This window comes from Ciconia boyciana, chromosome 3 (genome assembly GCF_034638445.1).
Source record: "Ciconia boyciana chromosome 3, ASM3463844v1, whole genome shotgun sequence".
NCBI lineage: Eukaryota > Metazoa > Chordata > Aves > Ciconiiformes > Ciconiidae > Ciconia > Ciconia boyciana.
The window spans coordinates 115,476,734-115,495,817 of NC_132936.1; the positions used below are offsets into that span (position 1 = coordinate 115,476,734).

General features: G+C 44.5%; 2 protein-coding genes across 15 annotated transcripts in view; both read left to right on the forward strand.

The window, feature by feature from the left end:
• Positions 1-11,056, forward strand: part of MAP4K3 (mitogen-activated protein kinase kinase kinase kinase 3) — a 91,431-nt gene extending 80,375 nt beyond the window's left edge. For 10 of the 11 annotated variants that reach the window (XM_072857203.1, XM_072857204.1, XM_072857205.1 and 7 more), the window contains 5 exons: positions 2,204-2,272; positions 2,391-2,483; positions 4,784-4,854; positions 7,555-7,610; positions 10,080-11,056. In XM_072857203.1, the coding sequence (XP_072713304.1) occupies positions 2,204-2,272; positions 2,391-2,483; positions 4,784-4,854; positions 7,555-7,610; positions 10,080-10,167 (377 nt within the window). In that variant the 3' untranslated portion in view covers positions 10,168-11,056. Of the gene's footprint in view, positions 1-2,006; positions 2,080-2,203; positions 2,273-2,390; positions 2,484-4,783; positions 4,855-7,554; positions 7,611-10,079 lie in introns of those variants that run through there. The other variant, XR_012041711.1, reaches the window with a different exon arrangement.
• A 3,487-nt stretch (positions 11,057-14,543) lies between these two features.
• The window catches only part of SOS1 (SOS Ras/Rac guanine nucleotide exchange factor 1), a 53,271-nt gene continuing 48,730 nt past the window's right edge, over positions 14,544-19,084 (forward strand). For 2 of the 4 annotated variants that reach the window (XM_072857217.1, XM_072857215.1), the window contains exon 1: positions 14,545-14,976. In XM_072857217.1, the coding sequence (XP_072713318.1) occupies positions 14,890-14,976 (87 nt within the window). In that variant the 5' untranslated portion in view covers positions 14,545-14,889. Of the gene's footprint in view, positions 14,977-15,950; positions 16,505-17,962; positions 18,181-19,084 lie in introns of those variants that run through there. The other 2 variants (XM_072857216.1, XM_072857214.1) reach the window with 2 other exon arrangements.

The following is a 19,084-nucleotide window of genomic DNA, read 5'->3' on the forward strand; positions in this document are numbered from 1 at the left end:
TGCAATAAGCCAGTGTGGTTAGAAATGGTGTTTATCAGCTTCCTGCTGAGAGAGAGCATATTTCTATTCTTCCGATGTTTATGGAAAGCAAAAGGGATTAGGACCTCTGGTAGCAGGAAACTAAGTACCTGTCCGTCACTGGTCTGGGTGCTATGAGTGAGGAGGCCACCATGTGAGCAACAGTAGAAATTCTCTATAGAAGGAAATGTGCTAAGAATTACTTTTCCAGAGTTGCAAGATTCCTCCCTAAACCTAGATACAGTAGTGAGCTGACCCCAGTCATAGCTTGCAGGTTTAGAAGCAGTGAATAGCTTTGTTATTACCAGGCATAGAGCCCTTGTTGATCCACGATGAATTTACACATAGCCCTGTGCTGGCATATACATGTGTATGAGTCCGGCTGATTGTGTACCATGGTATCACTAAGAAGTACAGTTTCTACTAGGAAGATGCTTGCTGACTTTCTTGCTGCTGAAAAGCGTGTCAGATTTTGACACAGTTTAAAGCATAGTTACAAAAAACAAAGTGATCAGTGAATGGCCAATTAATGCACTTAACTACTTCAGAGTTAGTGCATTTTATTTTCAAAATCATAAATCTATTTCTGTAGCTGTGTGACTTCAGTAGAGTCCATAAAAGTAGCACACTGAAGAGAAATTCTTTGACCCATAATGTCCTGTTGTCATTTTTCTCTCAGTAATTGTCTGCATCAGTGTGTAAATACAAGAATAGTAATGCCTTCCCAGTTTCTTTTTTTTTAAATGTGGAAAATTTAACATGGCATTGTGCCTTCCAAAAATACTTATTTAGCTTCCTTGAATCATTTGTGTTCTCCTTTTGTGTCTATGTTGTTATTTTCTTCTATTTGTTTGACTCTAATTTAAACCCTCATGTTGTATTGGTGTTTATTCCTGTCCCCTGCTGGCAGGAGAGCGATAATGCAGTAAAAGAGATTTTTCAGCATTTTTTAAAATGAGGAATATGTGTACCATGTGGTCACAAATAGCTTCATCAAATAGTAGTTTTCATTGTTTCACATTTCACTTTTTTATAAATGTCTGATAAACATATTTTTTAAAAATTAGCTGGCAGAGACTTACTGCAGGGGGTTTCTCCCCTTGCCATCCTTCTCCTGTTAGCTTCAGCCAGTGCAATGCATGTTTCCACATCGCATAATGTGGTTGCACAGATGTGTATCCTCCAGTCCTTCTGTTGCATGCTCTCATCATGGCTATATCCACCTTTGGTTAAGATCGTGCATTAGAAATTGGTTAAGATCATAAATGTATACCTTCCAAGACAAACAGCAAAAAAGAGATGGAGGGACCATCTCAAGGAGCACGTTTCTGCTGTCATCCTTGAGGAGTGTTTTGCTTCTCAATGGGACCATGGATTTTATTATTTAACTGAAAGCTGCTTTTGTATTTTAGGTAATATGCTCTAATTTCTCATCTCTAACAGATTTAACGAGTTTCACTTTTCTGTATGAAAGAATGCCTACAGAATTGCTGGCAGTAATGCTGAATTAGTAAGAGCTGCTTTTTGTGTAATTTTAATGTTAACAAACAAATGGACCAAAACTACACTTCTCTTTTGAGTTGACGTGTCCACTAATCACTTGTGGGTCAGATTCCCCCTGTTTGCTGTGATGGAGACTGCTGCAGCTGTAACCCAGAAGAGAGGAAGGTAACACTTCTTTTGAGAGTTTGGAGAAGGAAGTAATCCCCTAGTTTTGGAAGATCTGGGGATGGAAAGTCTGAAAATAGCAGCAAGAATTAAGTACTAATATAAAAGTCCCTAACAAGGTTTAGAAATAAAGGCAGAAGAAAAATGGAATGAAACAGCATTCAGGTTTAGTGTGGACAGTCTCATGTATCTGCCTTTCTTTGCAACAACAATATTAAATGACACCAACAGATAATAAAGGGAGGACAATGTACATGTGAGTTTGCTTTTGTGACATGGCTCAGAAAAGGCTGCATTAAGTCCATACTTTAATATTACAGCTTCAGTTTTCCTGTCACAGTCAACATGTTGGATAAGTGGACATGCCTCTCTAAGAGAAGAGAAATGTCACTGGTAAGATGATTATATTAAGTAGATAAAAACACACTAACCCATTAAATTGTCTCAATCTCTAGAACTTCCATTTCAAATTTCATGGTAATTTATGTTATGAACTAACACTGTCATTTTTTTATAGACACTACAGAGACAAGTGTTGTACATGTAACACAGCTGGAGAGAGATACCATTTTGGTGTGTTTGGATTGTAAGTTTTAGTATCAACTAAATATATATGTATGCATGTACATGCATACTGCCTGTCTTCAAATTAGGTTATATATTGAAGATTAATTCTTGGTTGACGTATCCTATTTATTGTCTAGGCTGCATAAAAATAGTGAATCTGCAAGGCAGGTTAAAATCCAGCCGCAAACTGTCATCAGAGCTCACGTTTGACTTTCAGATTGAATCAATAGGTAAGTTGGATTTCGTTATTAATATTGAATATCTGGATAGACTAGAAAGCTGGGCAATCACCAACCGTATGAAATTTAACAAGAGCAAGTGCCAGATTCTGCACCTCGGATGAGGTAATCCTGGTTATACATATAAACTGGGGGACAAGAGGCTGGAGAAGCAGCCCCATGGAAAGGGACCTGGGGGTTTGGGTTGATGGTAAGCCGCATATGAGTAAACAGTGTGCCCTGGCAGGCAAAACGGCCAACCATGCCCTGGGGTGCATCAAGCACAGCATAGCTAGCCAGTCAAGGGAGGTGATTGTCCCATTCTTCACTGCAGTGGTGCAGCCCCACCTCAAGTACTGTGTGCAGTTTTGGGTGTCTCAATATAAGAAGGACATCAAAGTATTCGAGTGTGTTCAGAGGAAGGCGACCAAGATGGTGAAAGGCCTCAAGGGCAAGACTTACAAGGAGCAGCTGAGGTCACTTGGTTTGTTCAGCTTGGAGATGAGAAGGCTGAGGGGTGACCTCATCACAGCCTACAACTTCCTGAAGGGGGGCAGCAGATGGGGAGGTGCTGATCTCCTCTGTCTGGTGACCAGTGATAGGACACGTGGAAATGGTATGAAGCTGCGTCAGGGGAAGTTCAGATTGGACATTAGGAAAAGGTTCTTCACTTAGAGGGTACTCAGTCACTGGAACAGGGTCCCCACAGAAGTGGTCATGGCACCAAGCCTGTCAGAGTTCAAGGAGCATCTGGACAATGCTCTTAGTCATATGGTTTAGTTTTAGGTAGTCCTGTGAGGAGCAGGGAGTTGGACTCGGTGATCCTTATGGGTCCCTTCCAACTTGAGATATTCTATGATTAACTTGTTTACTGTTACAGTACAGAATTAGAGATGCTAACTGTCAAGTCTTTGGCATTTGAAACACTCTCACGCATTTCACTTTTGTGTGAGAAGGCTCAGTGAAAGGTTCAGCACGCTATGTAATGTGCTTCCCTAGGAGCAATTGGAATGGAGTAATAACCCTGGAGTCTTCCCTGATTAGGCTAAATGTCTTGGGAATATGATGGAGACCTTCAGCCTCTAAAGCAATACCTTAACACAACGTACATAAACTCTGTGAATTGCTCATGGCTAACTCATTCTGCATGTGCGTTCACTCAGTGCATTTTTATAAAGCAGCTCAAAGACTAAATTATATGATATGTCACACTTTACGTAAATTTTGTTTTCTTGTGAAGAATCTGAATGAATTAGATTTGTGAAACAGAAAGACAGAATACATTTATTTTGACAATTCTCCAGTGGTTACATACCTGGATTGCATCACATGCTTTTGAAAGAGGAATGAGGGAAGGATGTGTGCACAGATGGAGGGTAGCACCAGAAAAGGAGGAACAGTGGGAACACAAATAATGAGTTGGAGGGAATTTACTTCTGAGGAGAAGCTTTAAAGTTTCAGGCACTTCAAACATAATGTCCCACAGAGAAGAGGACAAAAAAACCACTGCAATGGAAAACATTGCTTTTATGGCTCCTGTTGGTTAGGAACGGGGTGGGGAAGGAAGGAGTACTACACGTACTTGAAGCTGCTCACTGTGGGACCTCTGCACACACTGTAGTCCTCTCTCTGCTCGTCACAAATGAGCTACCAGTGTCCTTTTCTGGCCTGATAGTGTCTCCAAAGAGCTCTGCTCTCTTTTCTGCATACCTGCCCAGAGGCAGGATGCTGGATGCAGGTGGTACAGATTCTTCCTGGGGACCTGCGCACTTGCCCTCTCTTTGAGGAAGGCCCTAGACCTATTTCCTTTCACAGGGTTCAAATGCAGGTGTCTGTCACTACATTTGTGACAAGGGGAAGGGCTGAGAAGTAGAGGGCTCTATAAAGCTTTGTGTTGCTATTGCAGAAGGACCATATTAGACAATAGTTGCTGGGAAAGTGAGAAATGTCACTGCAGTATCCCTGTAACTTTTCTGCTAAAATTCAATATATATTTTTTGCTAGTATTGGAATGAGGAGGGGTTTCCCATTCAAAGAAAATGACATGTTTAGGACTGGACAGAAGGACAGTTTTGGAACTTTTTCTGGTTGGGTGTGAATATTTTTAAACCCCGCTCATTAAACAAACAAATAAATATACAAATGCAGCTGCTTTTGAGGCAGGTTCAGCAATTCCTGTGAGACATTTTGCAGTCTTTGTGGGTGAACGTGATACATGCACAAATTTCAAAACTGCAGTCATATGCTTTTGGCCTTAAAAGCACGAGTTGATATTATGCCTCAAAACTGATGCCAGTGTTCTTTGTTACCAGTCTGTCTACAAGACAGCGTGTTAGCATTCTGGAAACATGGCATGCAAGGAAGGAGTTTTAGATCAAATGAGGTGAGTACTGCATTTTGCTTCAAATTCTAGCTTCTCATATAAGCCAAGTAGAGAATAAATGCATAATACTGTGGTCTTAAAAAGAGTAAAACATTTCAGTAACTTCCTAGGTTAGACCTGGAAGCTGGAGTCTCATTCTAAGCATGTTTCATAAGATACAAATTAGTGAAGCTATACAAGAGCCCTTGTCAAGTCTAACAAGGCAGAAAGCAACAAGAGACCGGGCCATGATGCCATAGAAAATATCCAAGCCTAATTCTTGGTAATATTAATCTTCTTCACCTTAAATTGCTTTGAAGACCAGTGTCAGTCCCTTAGCCTCTCGCACGTGGATACCAAAATTTGGGCTTTGCCAGTGTTTGCACACTCCACTGCTGAGCTTTAGCTTTTGGTCACAGTGTCAAATGAGTTGTCTGTTGTTTTTTAGTCTCTTCCATGTTCCCTTGGCTTATGAGTACTTTGAAGATTTTAGTGCCCAGCTTTCACAAGAAGTATTTTCCATTCTCAGGAGAAAAATGTCAGATTGACCTTTTTTAAAGATCTTTTCTAAAATTTTTGTGTAGTCCCTTTTTTCAGCCAGTTTGATGTGATTTTTAGACATTGTTAAACCATTATAAGTACCTTCACAACTCCTTTTTTTCTTGCTGCAAACCATGTGCATCTGTGTGCTAGTGGAAATGCTGTGCTTTGTAGGATTTTAATGAGTCTTTTAATTTGGTTATTAAAGAATGTTTACAAACTTCACCAGTTGTTTCATCAGTGTCGCATTGGCTGAGAAATTGAGCTCATTATGACTACTTGTATTGTAAGGTACACATACAGTCACACCGTGCCAAGCTTAGATATTCCACATTGTTACACAACTACATTTATTTGCACAAAGCCACAGCTGACCTAATCTGTGCTGACAGTAAGCCTGCACTTTGTGGGAAGTTGGACCAAAGACTAGAGTCGGACTACTTCTTATTTTCAAGTCTGCAAATGGTTCTTGTGGCACTTGTGTATGTTTGATCCCCAGGCATGATTGTCCTTCTCCCAGGAACTCATAATGGTGAACTGCAGCACCCTGCTGTTAGCACAGACCATGAGGAGGAGATGATGCTGCTAGGCACTTCTCTGACTCCAGACTCCTGCTAGCAGCATTCTGCAGGACTCAGTGGATTACTCCACCCATTGGGACTCAGTAGCTCTCATCCAGTTGTTAGAGGACATGCCCCAGCGTGTTGCAGTGCAAGTGGATGCTTTATATTGTTTATGTAAAGCATAAGGAACACTGTCTTCTTGCTTTGTTATTGTCAAGCCAAAGCCAGCACCTAAATGAAGAACAGAAGGCAGAACTGAGCTTTTGTAAGAAAGCAAGCCACCCAAAACTTTTTCTCTGTAGAACATATCTAGGGTAAGCTCTCAGGCCTTTTTAAATTCCTTATCTCTCCTGGCTGTCCTACTAGCCACAGCTATTAAAAAAAAAATAAACTCATTTTCATCTGTAATATGAAAAGCCTGCATTACCAGACTCAGATCTTGACCATACCCATTACTTTTGGGGAATTTTATACTATGTAGTATGTAGGAAGCTGTTACATGGGACAAAAACCTGACCAACCTAACTTTGCAGCACATTTGTCTTTGAAGACATTATTAGTTCAGGTTCCCTAATCTAATATCACTTGGTCTAATTGGGGATGATTTGAGCTGCTTGCAAAGTTATTTCCTTCCACAACTGTGACCTTCCACAGTGGTTTGATTGGGTGGGAAGAATGAAACAGGGAACTGTGTGAATTCTGAGACAAGACGCTGAAAATTTGGGCCAAGATTGTGCAGACTCAGCCCCACAACAAGCAGGAAGTAATTTTCTTAACAAAGTGGGGAACTTCGTTGTTGTGAATTAAAATTCTCTTGCAAGTTCTCTGTGCCAGAAGTGAATTCACTAAGTCAGCTAACGCTACTAGGATCTGGGAAGGAGAGAAGAATCTCTCCTTTCCTCAAGAATGTGAAATGTGGCTGTGTAGAAAAGGAGCTTTGTAAACAGTGCTGCCCGTTCACGGTGTGACTTGATATCCTTTGGAGTATGCAGTGGGCTTTGGTTGACTTTATTGATTAACATGATGTTTTCTTTGGTGCTTTGGTATTCGTGTGATCATAAAGATGTATCACACAAGTACAATTCACCCGCAGTAAACAAAGCTCTATTGCACTAGTCTGCAATGTGAAAATACCATGTTTTCTTTTCACAATGGTATAAGTACCACAAATTAGATTTTCTCTGTTAAGGTTTTCAGAATATGAACTTACTGCATCATTACTATGATTCAGAATTTCAAGAAAATGCATTTTATATGTGATTTACGTGACCTGTTTTGGATATCTACTCTAGAGTGAGACAAATTGCACCCTACAGCTACCTATTTTCAGTCATGGCTGTAAAGAGAATTGCACTGGTAGCTTGGATGCTGTGCAGTGCTGACCTCTGCTGTTGCACTTGCAGTTGCTACCAGAGGAATTCACATCATGTGGCAGGAACTACAGAAAACTTTTAGATCTCATTTAAAAGTGACAGTTGCATTAAATTCTCTAGCTGATTTAAATCAGCACTAAACTGGTAACATCAGTCATAGTCAATTATTTTCTCTAGGTTGATGTTAAAAACAAAATAAAAACACTTGTGCACTTAACATGTAAACACTCATTTTTATTGTCTAGATCACACAAGAAATTTCAGATAATACGAGGATATTCAGGCTTCTGGGATCTGACAGGTATGAAGAGAAGTGAACATGGCATGCTAAAATAGAATAATGTGTGTTGCTCCTACCTTGTAAAAGTTCTTTTTGCTTGTTTCTTGTGATTCCTTTTTTAGCCGTCTTACTCATTCCTTTGTGTACATGTCTACCTTTCAGCCCTTCAAGTTTACTTCTTTTTCTGGAGAAAAAAAAAAATTATTCTGCTAGCAAGCTCCTATTTGGCTGTGGTCACAATCTCCAGGAGTGTCTTCCTTTTCATGCTGTAATTCTTTTGTTTAACTTGGTGAAATCTTTACTTTCAGATGCTCTGCTGCAGTAGCTCATCAAGATCTACTTCTTGAGACAAATGCAAAAAATACTTTAAAATTTAAATATCTCACTTTTACCCCCAGAAAGGAACTCTATCAGTTGTCGTCCCAGCATGACAGCTCAGGTCTTGTAAGAGCTCTTGATAATTCCCAGCATAGCTGTTCTTTGGCATCTGCTTTGCAGAACACTAACACTGTGTCTGTCTGACCCATCAGATACCAGCTTGCTGAGTCAGTAACTGCTATTTTAGGAGTGTCACTGACTTCCTCAACTTTCTCTGCCCTGCTGTTGAACTTTGTACTTCTGTAACAGCCACAAAAACAGCAGATGTTTTGTCTTCTGGGGAGTGCATGCTGATGTGACGGTTTTACCAGTAATGTATTCATATGAAGTGCAAAGATAGGCTTTAATTTTTCTTTTGAGAATTGCCTCTGTCTTATGCCACTCATAGTAAACTCACTCTCTTGTGGCGTCTTAGAACTACCAAAAAAGCTTCACATCAACCAAAGGCTTTCCCCATATTCTGCTGCTCCAAGCTTGATGCACAGCCCTGTAATTACCCATAACATCAACAGCAGTGAATGCTGCTGTGGCTTTATCAGCTAGCTACCAGCAATTTTTGCTGGCTGGGGATTGAGGATTCTGCCTTATATGCAATACCTGATAGCTTTTTGGTAATGGGTAGTTGTAAGTAATACCCATCTCTGACCTGAGGGTTTTACTCTTTCTGTTCCAGTGAGGTGTGCGTAGAGCTCAGCTTTATTATGTCATTTCTCTCAGTTGAGAGACAGCACAGCTCAATTGAAAAATGAGTCTTGACTTCACAATGGAGCATGACATTGCAAATCATTGCCTTGGAAAAATAATGTCCTCTTCCCCAAATACAGTTCTATCTATTTCTAGCTTGCACTAATAGTTTCCCAACTCTGAGACAATCCTTAAAGACTTTGCACTGCAATAAACATGAATTCCAATTTCTTCAGATACCATTTTGCTTGCAGCTCTGTCATATTTTGTGCTTGAGCTGTGAACCCTTTTTCCAGTAACACATGTCATTTCCTAGGCAGTTCATAGGAACTGGGGTTCTGAGAAGCCAAAAAACTGACATCAGTCTGATAAGAGCTTGTGTGCTGCTTGCTCCTGGTGAACAGGGAATGCCTCATGGCATGAGGTGTCACTCCCTTTGTGGAGCACATTGAGCAGAGGGTAGGTTTTCTCAGCGATAGTTTTGAAGCAAGCAAGCAAGCTCTCCTTGGGTGAATGCACAATAGATGGATTTGAATTTCCCACAATCTACCTTCACTTCAGGGTTTTTGTGGAGGAGAATTCAATCATGAACATCTTGGTCCATTTAGCAGTCTTAGCGCTTCTTGCCTGATTAAAAAATTTCAGCTACTTTATGAAACAGAATTGTGACTGCTAGTTTCTCTCCTTTGACGAGAAAGGTCTGATCTAGGACATCACTTATGGTCTTTGCAGTTGTAGTGTAGGTCCAGCTAACCCAGTCTCCTGTCTGCAATGCTGGCCAAAAGTGGGTGGCAAGAAAAGAGTAAGAGAGAAGATTCTGCACATAGCAGTCCTTTCCTTGAGGACTCTCTCAGCCTGCAAGTCTTTGTCTCTGGGACTTTCAGAGCTGGAGGAAGTTTCTGTAGATTTAGGTTACATGGGCTCAGGGAAAGACTGGAAATGCTCACAGAAGAGTCAGCTTTGGTCATCTGTCATGTCCAATGGCAAAGGGCAGACTAATGACTTCCAGAACTGGTATCTGATCAATGGGTTAGCTTTGCAAAGCTCTGGGGAAGCACAAGCCCAGGCAGTATGGGCGTGATGGACCCTCTTCAGAAGCCCCCACTGGAAGGATGAGAGGCAATAGGCATACACTGCAGCAAGGGAAATTACAGCTGGATAAAAGAGGGCAAAATGTCATGGTGAGGGTGACTGAACACTGCAGCCCAGAGAGGCTGTGGGAGATCCTTGGAGACTTTGCCTAGACAAGACCCTGAGCTAGCTTTGAGGTTGGCCTTGCTTTGAGCGGCTTTTGGACCAGAGGTGTTCAGGGAAAGAGAAATGACCACTGGTCAAATGGATCCTGGGAAAGAATATTTACAGTTATATGCAGGGATGTTTTTAAATGAAGGCTTACTTGACATTGTGGCTTTTTTATTTTCATTTTAGGGTCGTGGTGCTGGAGAGTAGGCCGACAGATAACCCAACAGCCAACAGCAATTTATATATCCTGGCAGGGCATGAGAACAGTTACTGAGAACAGCAGATGGCAGGTGGCTCACCGTGACAGAAAACACTCCTGCTGCAGCAGCATTCATGGCTGGCTGAAATTGCACAAAAGCTGCAGTAACCCAACTTCACTTACTTTATAATTTATTGTAGCATGAGAGGAAGATGAGAATTGTTTGTGGTATGGACACATAAGCATTATGATACCACAGAAGTGCTTAATTTACTGTTATGTAATCTTTGTACATATGCAGTATTTTTCAGTGAAACTTCTTGCTGAAGACCTACACTGACTTTCTGTAGATAGTGGTCCTGTTCAGTACAAGTGTCTTACCTGTACAGATGTAAAAGTCACTGAGGATGCAAAAATGAAACTGGGGTACTATTTTAAGGACTTCTCATGTGTTTATTATGAAGTGGGATGCTAGCAACAAATATAGTACATTTAACAACACTATTGTATTTTATTATATGTAATTTACTAATACAAATAAATCTTAACTTTTAGAAATTGTAACCAAGGCTGTAATCAGATTACAATCTTGTTTTAATTTTGATGCAACACACTGGTGTTCATGTTTGCACAATGTATTGAGATGTGATGTATTTAGTCACAAAGGTAAGCTGTGACTTCGTGGATATGACTTGGGCTTCAAAGTTCCTTTTTTTTAGTTTATTTGGGTGGTTTTCTTTGTGAAACAAACCAGTTAAACACCTGTGGTTTTATATTTAATTAAAACTCTCCTTACAATTACTTCTCTATGCTTGAAAACAATATTTTCTGGATAGGTGTCAGTCCCAGACTAGTGGTACCTGGCTCTAACACTGCAATAGGTGTTTGAATTATTAATGTATACAATGATAAAAATGAGTATTACTGTTCATCTTACTAGATAGTTTCACATCACAATGAAAAGGAGCAACATTCCACATTGTGGAAATGGCTCAAAGATGTTGCCATTTTTACTTTTTTTGGCCTTATAACCATTTTCACACTTTTCTTGATTTAAGATGTTAACACATGGCCAAAATAATTTAGTTACTACCTCATTCAAGCAATACAATGGTTACTACATATCACAGGAACTTAGTTTTGGTCAGAAGTATTTTTGATTGCTATTTTCCAATGGAGTATGTAAATGCCAAGTTTTAGCAAAATGCACACATTTGACTCCTTTTTTTTGTATATGTTCTTTATATTTTATTGTGATAATATACACTGAAACCAAACTAAATTTGAAGTGATTTATGGCCTGCATTATTGTTGTGATTGGTAATGCTTTGAAATATGTTCCCTAATGTATATAATGTAAAATAAACTTTTTTAACATGTTGTTGTACAATTAGATTACCACCTGCACTAATTTTCCACCTAAGACTAAAATGGAATATACGGAGTTTTGAATTCTGCTATTAAATGTTTGTGCCAAACACAGAAGCTGGGCATTTCTGAATGTATGAGTGGTCAGACTGCTGGAACTCAACTCAATTTAGGCTAGCACTTGAGGGTAGGCATTTTTACCCTTTTGGCCTTTAGGCAGTGGATATATATGTTTGAGATAAGTCTTTCAGAATTCCAGCTTGTTGGATTTCTTCAGTCCATCACCTGCTTTTCCATCTCTGTTGATTGCAAAACTGATTTATTTTTTTTTCAGCAGGGCTTTTTTTCCACCTATGGGACTCAAGCTTGCTTATCTCTGCTGGCACCATCTCTTCTGTTCCCTTGCACTGAACCTCAGATCTGCCCTGTGGAAGAGGTGGTAATGCAAGCCCCACTGCTGAGAAGCTGAATTCTCAGAAAAGGTGAGAACTTGTCTGTGTTTCACAGCACGCTTGTGCTGCTACCCAAGGAGGGATTTCCATCCTGCCTTCCATAGACTATTCCTCACTTTGACGTGCAAAAAGTAGCTAAATTTTAACCCAAGTACAGTATAGCTGATGTGCTATAAACATCCTTCCTCCTCTGGGGTTTCTGCAGCAGCTGTGGCCAAGTGTCTTGCTGTTTGGGCGGCCCATTGCTGAATTACAGGCAACGGGAGCTAAGGGATATTGGGTTTTATTCTGGTTGAGCATTTTTGGTACAAGGATGCATGCTGGGATGCAGCTGGAAGAGCTAAAAATAAAGAGGACAGGGTAATGGCATGTGGGAAGAAGGGGAGCATTGTGCTAGGCCAGGCTTGTCTCAAATCTATCACTATAGCCAGGACAGCTTTGCTTTCCACATACTGCTCTCCAGCCTGAAAGAGGAGGAAAAAGTGAAGGGTTCCTGCTTTTTGAGGAATTGTCCTGTTGCAGGATTTGGGGTCTGTGCTGCAAAACTGCGTCTCCCCTATCCCGAGCTGCTCGGCTGGCAGCTGCCCTCAGCTGAGCCCAGGAACCTGGATGTCTGGTAGAGCAATAATAAACCCAGGATGCCCCCAGGCACGGGGCACTGAAAAAGCACTGAAAGCCAGGAGAGAGAGGCTATCGGCTGGCGCTGGCGGCTTCGGGTGGAGGGAGAGCTCAGGCCCAGTCTGTCCTGTGGCCTTACCGAATGTTTGAACCAACCGAACACAGTGCTTGCAATCTCATGTTACCCAACAGTGTTTTGTTTGAAGGAAAGAGGTGCTGTATACCATTCACTGGTATTTAGGAGTTCTGGCACCTTCATTTCCAAATGGAGGGGCTGGAGACCAGAGCACTGGTGCAGTTTTACACCCAGCGTTGCACATACTTGGGAGCAGCTGAAGATTTAAACTTCAACAGACTGATTTTCCATCATAAGGCAGCGAGTGCAACAGCTCTGCAGTCTATGAGATGCTGTGATGGTGTCCCTGAATGTACAGGCAGGCTCCTAGACCAAGCAAATAGCTCTGAGACATGAATGTTCCAACCTTTCATCCTTGTTCCAGCATGCTCAAAGCAGAAGTCTGATTCCTTCAGACAGCAGTATCTGTCTGGGGGAAAAATGCCTGAGGTGGAGCTGCGGGGCGAAGTCAGCTCTTTCTGAGAGGCTCCATCCATCACCTGCTCAGCATCTCAGGAACATCTCCTATCCTCAGCGTGCTTCACAAACACTAATTAAGTGAGCCTCCCAACATGCATACCATTCCTGACAGGTGTCTTCGTGACCAGCCCTTGAGACGAAGGGAGAATCAGCAGTCTCTGTTCAAGCAATCTGTTACGGGTACTTTGCTCTCCTCCCAGCTGGGAAGCTGGTCCTAAACCTTCCTTCTAGTGAAGGTTTTCATACATCTGTCTCCCTCCCTGTGCTCCCCAACACCAGCTCACTATTTTCTCTTCTGGTCCTTGGGCTCTCCTTGGCCCCTTGCCTTGCAAAGCAGAGCACAATGATTTGTTTTTCATCTCCAGCATCGTCCTCCCTCTACCCTGCCAGGCCCCGCAGACGACCACGGGCTTTGTCCTGTTTAAACCACTGGGCTTTATTTGCATTCCAGCTTTGCTTTTTCTGGCCATTTTCCAAGAACCAAGCTTACTTTTCACCCTTGAGGCTGTTCTTGTGCTGCTTGAATGGGGTGTTTATTTATCTCTGATCTTGGTCCCCATGTGAGATGCCAGTGTTTTTGAAAGAGGGAGAGACAGAGCTCTCCAGAGAAGAGTAACACCACCCCACCACCTCCAGCTCTGAGCAGACAGTTGGTTGTCACAGGCAGATGCTGTCTCCTTGTGCTCCAGGTCACCCGGGCAAGGGAAGCTGGTGAGAAGCTGGCAGTGAGGAGATCAGCCGTGGTCTACAGGGACCAAAGCCTTGGGGGCATTATCATCAGCACGCCCACAGAGGCACTAGCCAAGAGAGGGGCTGAGGGGCCTTCCCTGCCCCAGCACAGCTCCACTGCGGTCTGACATGGATGCAAAGCCCCCTCTCTTCCCCAGATCTCTGCAGGGTTGTGTGGGGCCACCACCCCTCCGCTGCTGGGCTCTCCCTTGGTGGGCACGGCCCGTAGCCTGGCTTGTGTGGCTGAGGGGTCCCAATGGCCCTCCTGCGCCCTGTCCCCTTCCCAGGCCCCACCCAAGGGCCCCGGCTGGGCTTCGCTCTCCCAGGGTCGCTCGGCGGCTGCCGAGGGCAGGCAGAGCTGGGGCTGCATGGAGGGCCTGGCGGGCCGCGGCCGTTCCCGCACCGCTGCAGTGGCCGGGAGCAGCGGCGGTGGGGCAGCACGGCGGTGCCTGGGCGGCGGGGTCTCGCGGGCCCCCACCAAACCGGTGCGGGGCCCGGCCGGGTCGCGGAGCGCCGGGAGTCCCGCCGACACCGCGGAACCGCGCAGCGCCTCCCGCCGTCAGGGGGCGCGCGGGGGGTGTCGCCGCTTGGTAAGTCATTTCCGCTGGAGAGGGGAGGCGGGGGAGGAAGGCCCCGACCACGCGTCATCGAGGCGTAGGCGCGGCCGGTACGGGGCGCCGGGGCACCGCGCATGCGCCGCGGCCGCCAACCGTGCGGACGAGGACAGGAGCCTGGAGAGCGGGGAGGCGGCGGCCCTCGCGCTCCGGGCGCCCGACCCCGCCCCTCGCGGCCCGCGCGCCGCGCCGCGTGACCCCCCTCCTGCCGCCGCCGCCGCCGCCCCCCGGGGCCATCACCGAGAGCCGGGGGCGGGGAATGCGGCAGCCTCCGCCTTCCCCCGCCGCTGCGGGCCTGCCGCCGGCGGCGGGGGGCCGCCGGGCCTCCTGCTGAGGGGCACCGAGCCCTCCCGCGGCGGCCTCCTCGCGGCGCCCGGCACGCCCCGCCCGCCTCCCCGAGCGGGCCGGGCTCGGCGGCACCATGCAGGCGCAGCCGCTGCTCTACGAGTTCTTCAGCGAGGAGAACGCGCCCAAGTGGCGGGGGCTGCTGGTGCCCGCCCTCAAAAAGGTGAGGGGGAGCGGGGTCCCCCGCCCCGGCGGGCAGGGCCGCGGGAGCGGGGGCTCAGCCCGGGGCCCGGCGCGGCGGCCCGGCCTCGGCGCGGCGTGGGCCGCGGCCGGCACGACGCCTCGGCCGAGCCGGAGCAGCGGGGCCGGCCGGCGCTCCCCGCGCTCCGGAAGCGGCTTTAGGGCTCGGCGGGTCTCGGTCGTTGCCACCCTGCCAGGCGGGCGCCTGCCTCGGCGGGTGCCGCGGAGGAGGGCCCCGGCATCCCCGCGCAGGGCCCGGCGACCGCGGGAGCCGCGCTGGGGCGGTTGTCTGACAGACGGAGCCGTGTAGCTAAAAACTGGTTAATGGATACGCGGGTCCTGGCCCCCCCTTCGCCGAGAAGGAAGCAAGTAGTGCTGCTGCGGGTTTCTGCTAGGCTCCCTTAATGCCCAGAAATGACGGGGCTGGGGGGCGATCGTTATGAGGAACTGCTGAGAGAATTTTGGTTAATTAGTGTTGGGGCTTAATGACTTTTAGTTAAGCATCTCGTAGTTTAAATGCCTTTTTGCTGAGAAGGCTTCATTAGGACAAACTAGTAAGTCTTGCTCCCTCAGGATAGCGAAGCTTGTGCTTGTGGTGTGGAAAGAATTTATTTGGAAGAGAGGAAAAAATGGTGAGGGCTCCTTTTCTACTTCTGCAGCCAGAGCCCAGAAAGTAGAAGGCTTAAGAAATAAGAGGTTTCTGACACTGTTGCTTGAAGTGGCTTCGGATTGCAGAGCTTGATGCTTTTTAGTCGTACACAGCAATGCTTTATGAGTTTGTCTAGTTACAGTGGTTAACTGCAACTTTTGCGTAAAAGACTTGCTCCTAGGGCTGGTTGAACTGTTGCATTCTCCAGTACGGATTGGAAGTCTCAACTGTTGCCGTTGTACTGGTTCAGTATTTCTTCCTAATTTCCTCTTGCAATGTATTGCCTTACTTTTCTGGGCGTGCTCTTTGAGGTCTCCAGCACTGTGTGGTTTCATCCAGTTCTTGGAAATCTTCTTGCTTGTCTCGCCTGTAGCATGTACTGTTAATGTCTTATCCCTGATCAGTAGTCACTTCCTTGAAACTATACTTCTGCACTAACCGTCCAACTTGCTGCTTGTTGTGGTGCTTGTAAGCACTTGGACAGCTATCCGACTGAAGCCTGCTTGGAAACTGGAGCTACCCAAGGTCTCAACCAGCGAGAGCTCATTCCTTGGGAGGATGGTTTATTCCATGGTGTAGCTGAGGTTTGTCAAATTTGGAATGAGGCTCAGTGCTAACTACTGGAGGACATAGAGTGAGGATTCAAGGCAAGTATGAGCTAAGACTTTGGAATTACTTGCTACATTTGAAGTGCAAGACTTCTTCCCAATGGACAAGGCATTCGTGGAGTCACCCTGCATTAAAGATGCTTGCTGAAGGAGTTGGATAAATTCCTTGGGGGAACAAGGAATTCTGGAGTCTGCAGTCAACAGAGAAAGCCGACAATGACAAGCTACCAAGGATGACAAACTGGCCCTGCAAGGTATAGTTGTCTTGGTTTTATTGTGCTGTGCTTTATTTCTTACTGTGAGTAGAGGGGTGGCAGGAATGAGGTGGAGTTAGTTCTGGAGTTAGGCTTCACACTCAAACTTGCAACTGTCTGGCAGGTGTTAATTCTTTTAACCTCAGTTCTTCATGAGATCACCACCTGTTTCTTATCTTCTCTCAGGCTATTGTCCCCTGTGCTCCAGAAGCATAGTCTTTTGCTGCTTGCTATTGCTGTCCCTGTAAAGGTAGAAATGAAGAATCTGTCCATATTGTCACCTGCTTTACTGAACAGCTGAATACTTGAGTTATAGGAAAACTAAATGGCAGATGAAAATATTAAATTATTATCTTAATGGCTTCTTCATTAATGGAGAATCCAAATTGGATATTTTACTAACTTAGATAGGTACAGGCAGTGTTGGCTAGGGTGTTTAGCCCTGATAAAGGCCCCATAAAGTAATGAATCTGTCATAGGTGGCAGGTAAAACCATGAACGTTGCAGTGTACTTCCTTTGACAGTCGTCTGTCATTGTTCACAAGAGAAGTGTGATACTGCAGCTTTGCAACCAGTGGGTTTGAAACACTGACCCCTTGCTCTGCTAGCCAAAGACCTGAGCTGTAACTGGAGGCCAGCGTGTGGGACTAGTAAAGTAGAGAATGTGGTAGCATATACCAGTGAGGTCAAAGGGCAGAACTGTCCTGGAGGGAAATGAGTGCCTTGTGGCTTTGTCTGCTGAATTGCCAGAGCATGCTGTCTCAGTAGGAGTCAGATTGTCTGAAGCTTGTGTACATCCTGTTGTTACTAGAGGAGATCCTTTCCTTCGTTTACCCCATTAGCTGACCAGATGCTGACACTCATTCTCAGGTAGTGACAGCAAGCTGCTTTCTGAACTCCACCTTGAAACCAGGTAGATGCACAAACAGGATTATGATGATTTCCTGCATAGCTTGAAATGAGACTGAATAGTTTGGGAAGACCTATGTTGAATTAATATCTCCGATGAGGAGAGTGGCATTTAATTTAACATTGTTAAAGTATATATACCAGCATGGAGTGTTCACAGCTATTGGGGAAAACTGCCACACGTGGACTGAATCATTAAAATGCCATTGCCCTTTTGTAACTGTGAGTTGGCTTGTAATGCGGAGCTCAAACTACAGCCTCAGAATCACTTTCTTAAAAAATAGGTATTGTCGAATCATTGCAAATAGCTTTCTTTTTCCCAGTGAGTTATTTTGATTTTTTTTTAATCAAGCAACAAAACCAAGAATATGTAGTAAGAATAAATCTCTTCCTACATCAACAAATTATTAGGAGAGCATGCCTTGTATTTCATTAGACATGAACCTTAACAATAGAACTGTATTTGCATTGAATGGCTGCATTTGCAAAAAGCAGCTCTTGTACCATTCAGATCATAATGTAATCCCTTTTCTTCCAATTCTCCTTCAGATGCTGTCAAGACAGACTCCAGTGCACTCAGTTAAGAAGATGATGTGTACTGAGATGCTTCTCTGCCTGGTTACTGTTATTTTGAAGTAGCAAAAGAGGAGTGTTACAGAGATTCTTGGTTGCTGACGAAAGACAGTAATCATGATGATGAGGTACAAGAAAAGGAAGTAAGAATAACAGCTGGTGTCTGAAATTGTAGTTGCAGAGATGGACAGAAGGTGAGATGCTGGGGCTGAAGACAGAGGATTCAAGACACGTGAAACACCAGAGCTCTTGGGTGGCTGGAGATGGAGATACATGGCTTTTAATACACCTTGGAAAATGGACTCAGAAGGGGCACCTGCAAAGTGATGCCTCTTCCAACATTGGTGTTCCTTCGCTAGTGAATTTATACACTTTATTCTGGTCATAACCTTTTGGATAGTTTCTCCTAAACTTCTTTCCTTGGGCTTCATCTTGCTTGTATTACTCTTGTTTATGCAGAGTTTCTCTGCATGCCTATGACTTGCTTCTTTCCTGATATGTTGGTTTTTACAGTAGAAAGCATGTCATCCTTGCTGATTGATACCTTAAGCAATTCAATGATTGAGAAAAACAAAAGAACTTTCGTATTGTACAGATATTCCACTGTTTGCATACCTCGAGTCATTTTGAATCAGTTGAGCAATGAACAGGGAGTGCTGTTGGAATTTGTTGTGGTCAAAATGATTGGACTGATGTGGCTTTGACAGCTGAGGTGGATTTGCTTCCTCAGTTAAGGAAACTTCCAGACAGCATGCTTCCAGGTACTCCATGTATCGTATAGTCAGTCTTCTGTACCTTTCATGGAGCAAAAGCAGCTCACAAGAAGAGCTGCTTCAGTGACTACAGAGTGCTCAGGAGGCTGTGGCTGACACAGATACTTGTACCTGACTTGTAATTACCTAGTTCTTCAAATCGATGACAGTCCACTTGCCACTTGTTACTCAGAATAGCACTTCCTATTCTTGGCAGTGCTTCACTGCAGATGTAGAACATCCTTAATTTCTGATTGCTTTGGGTTCTCTGTTCTTGTGATGGCTATGGAGGATAAAGTTAAGATTCTCCTACGGTTCAAGTCATTATTGTAAGTTTTTTCATGTG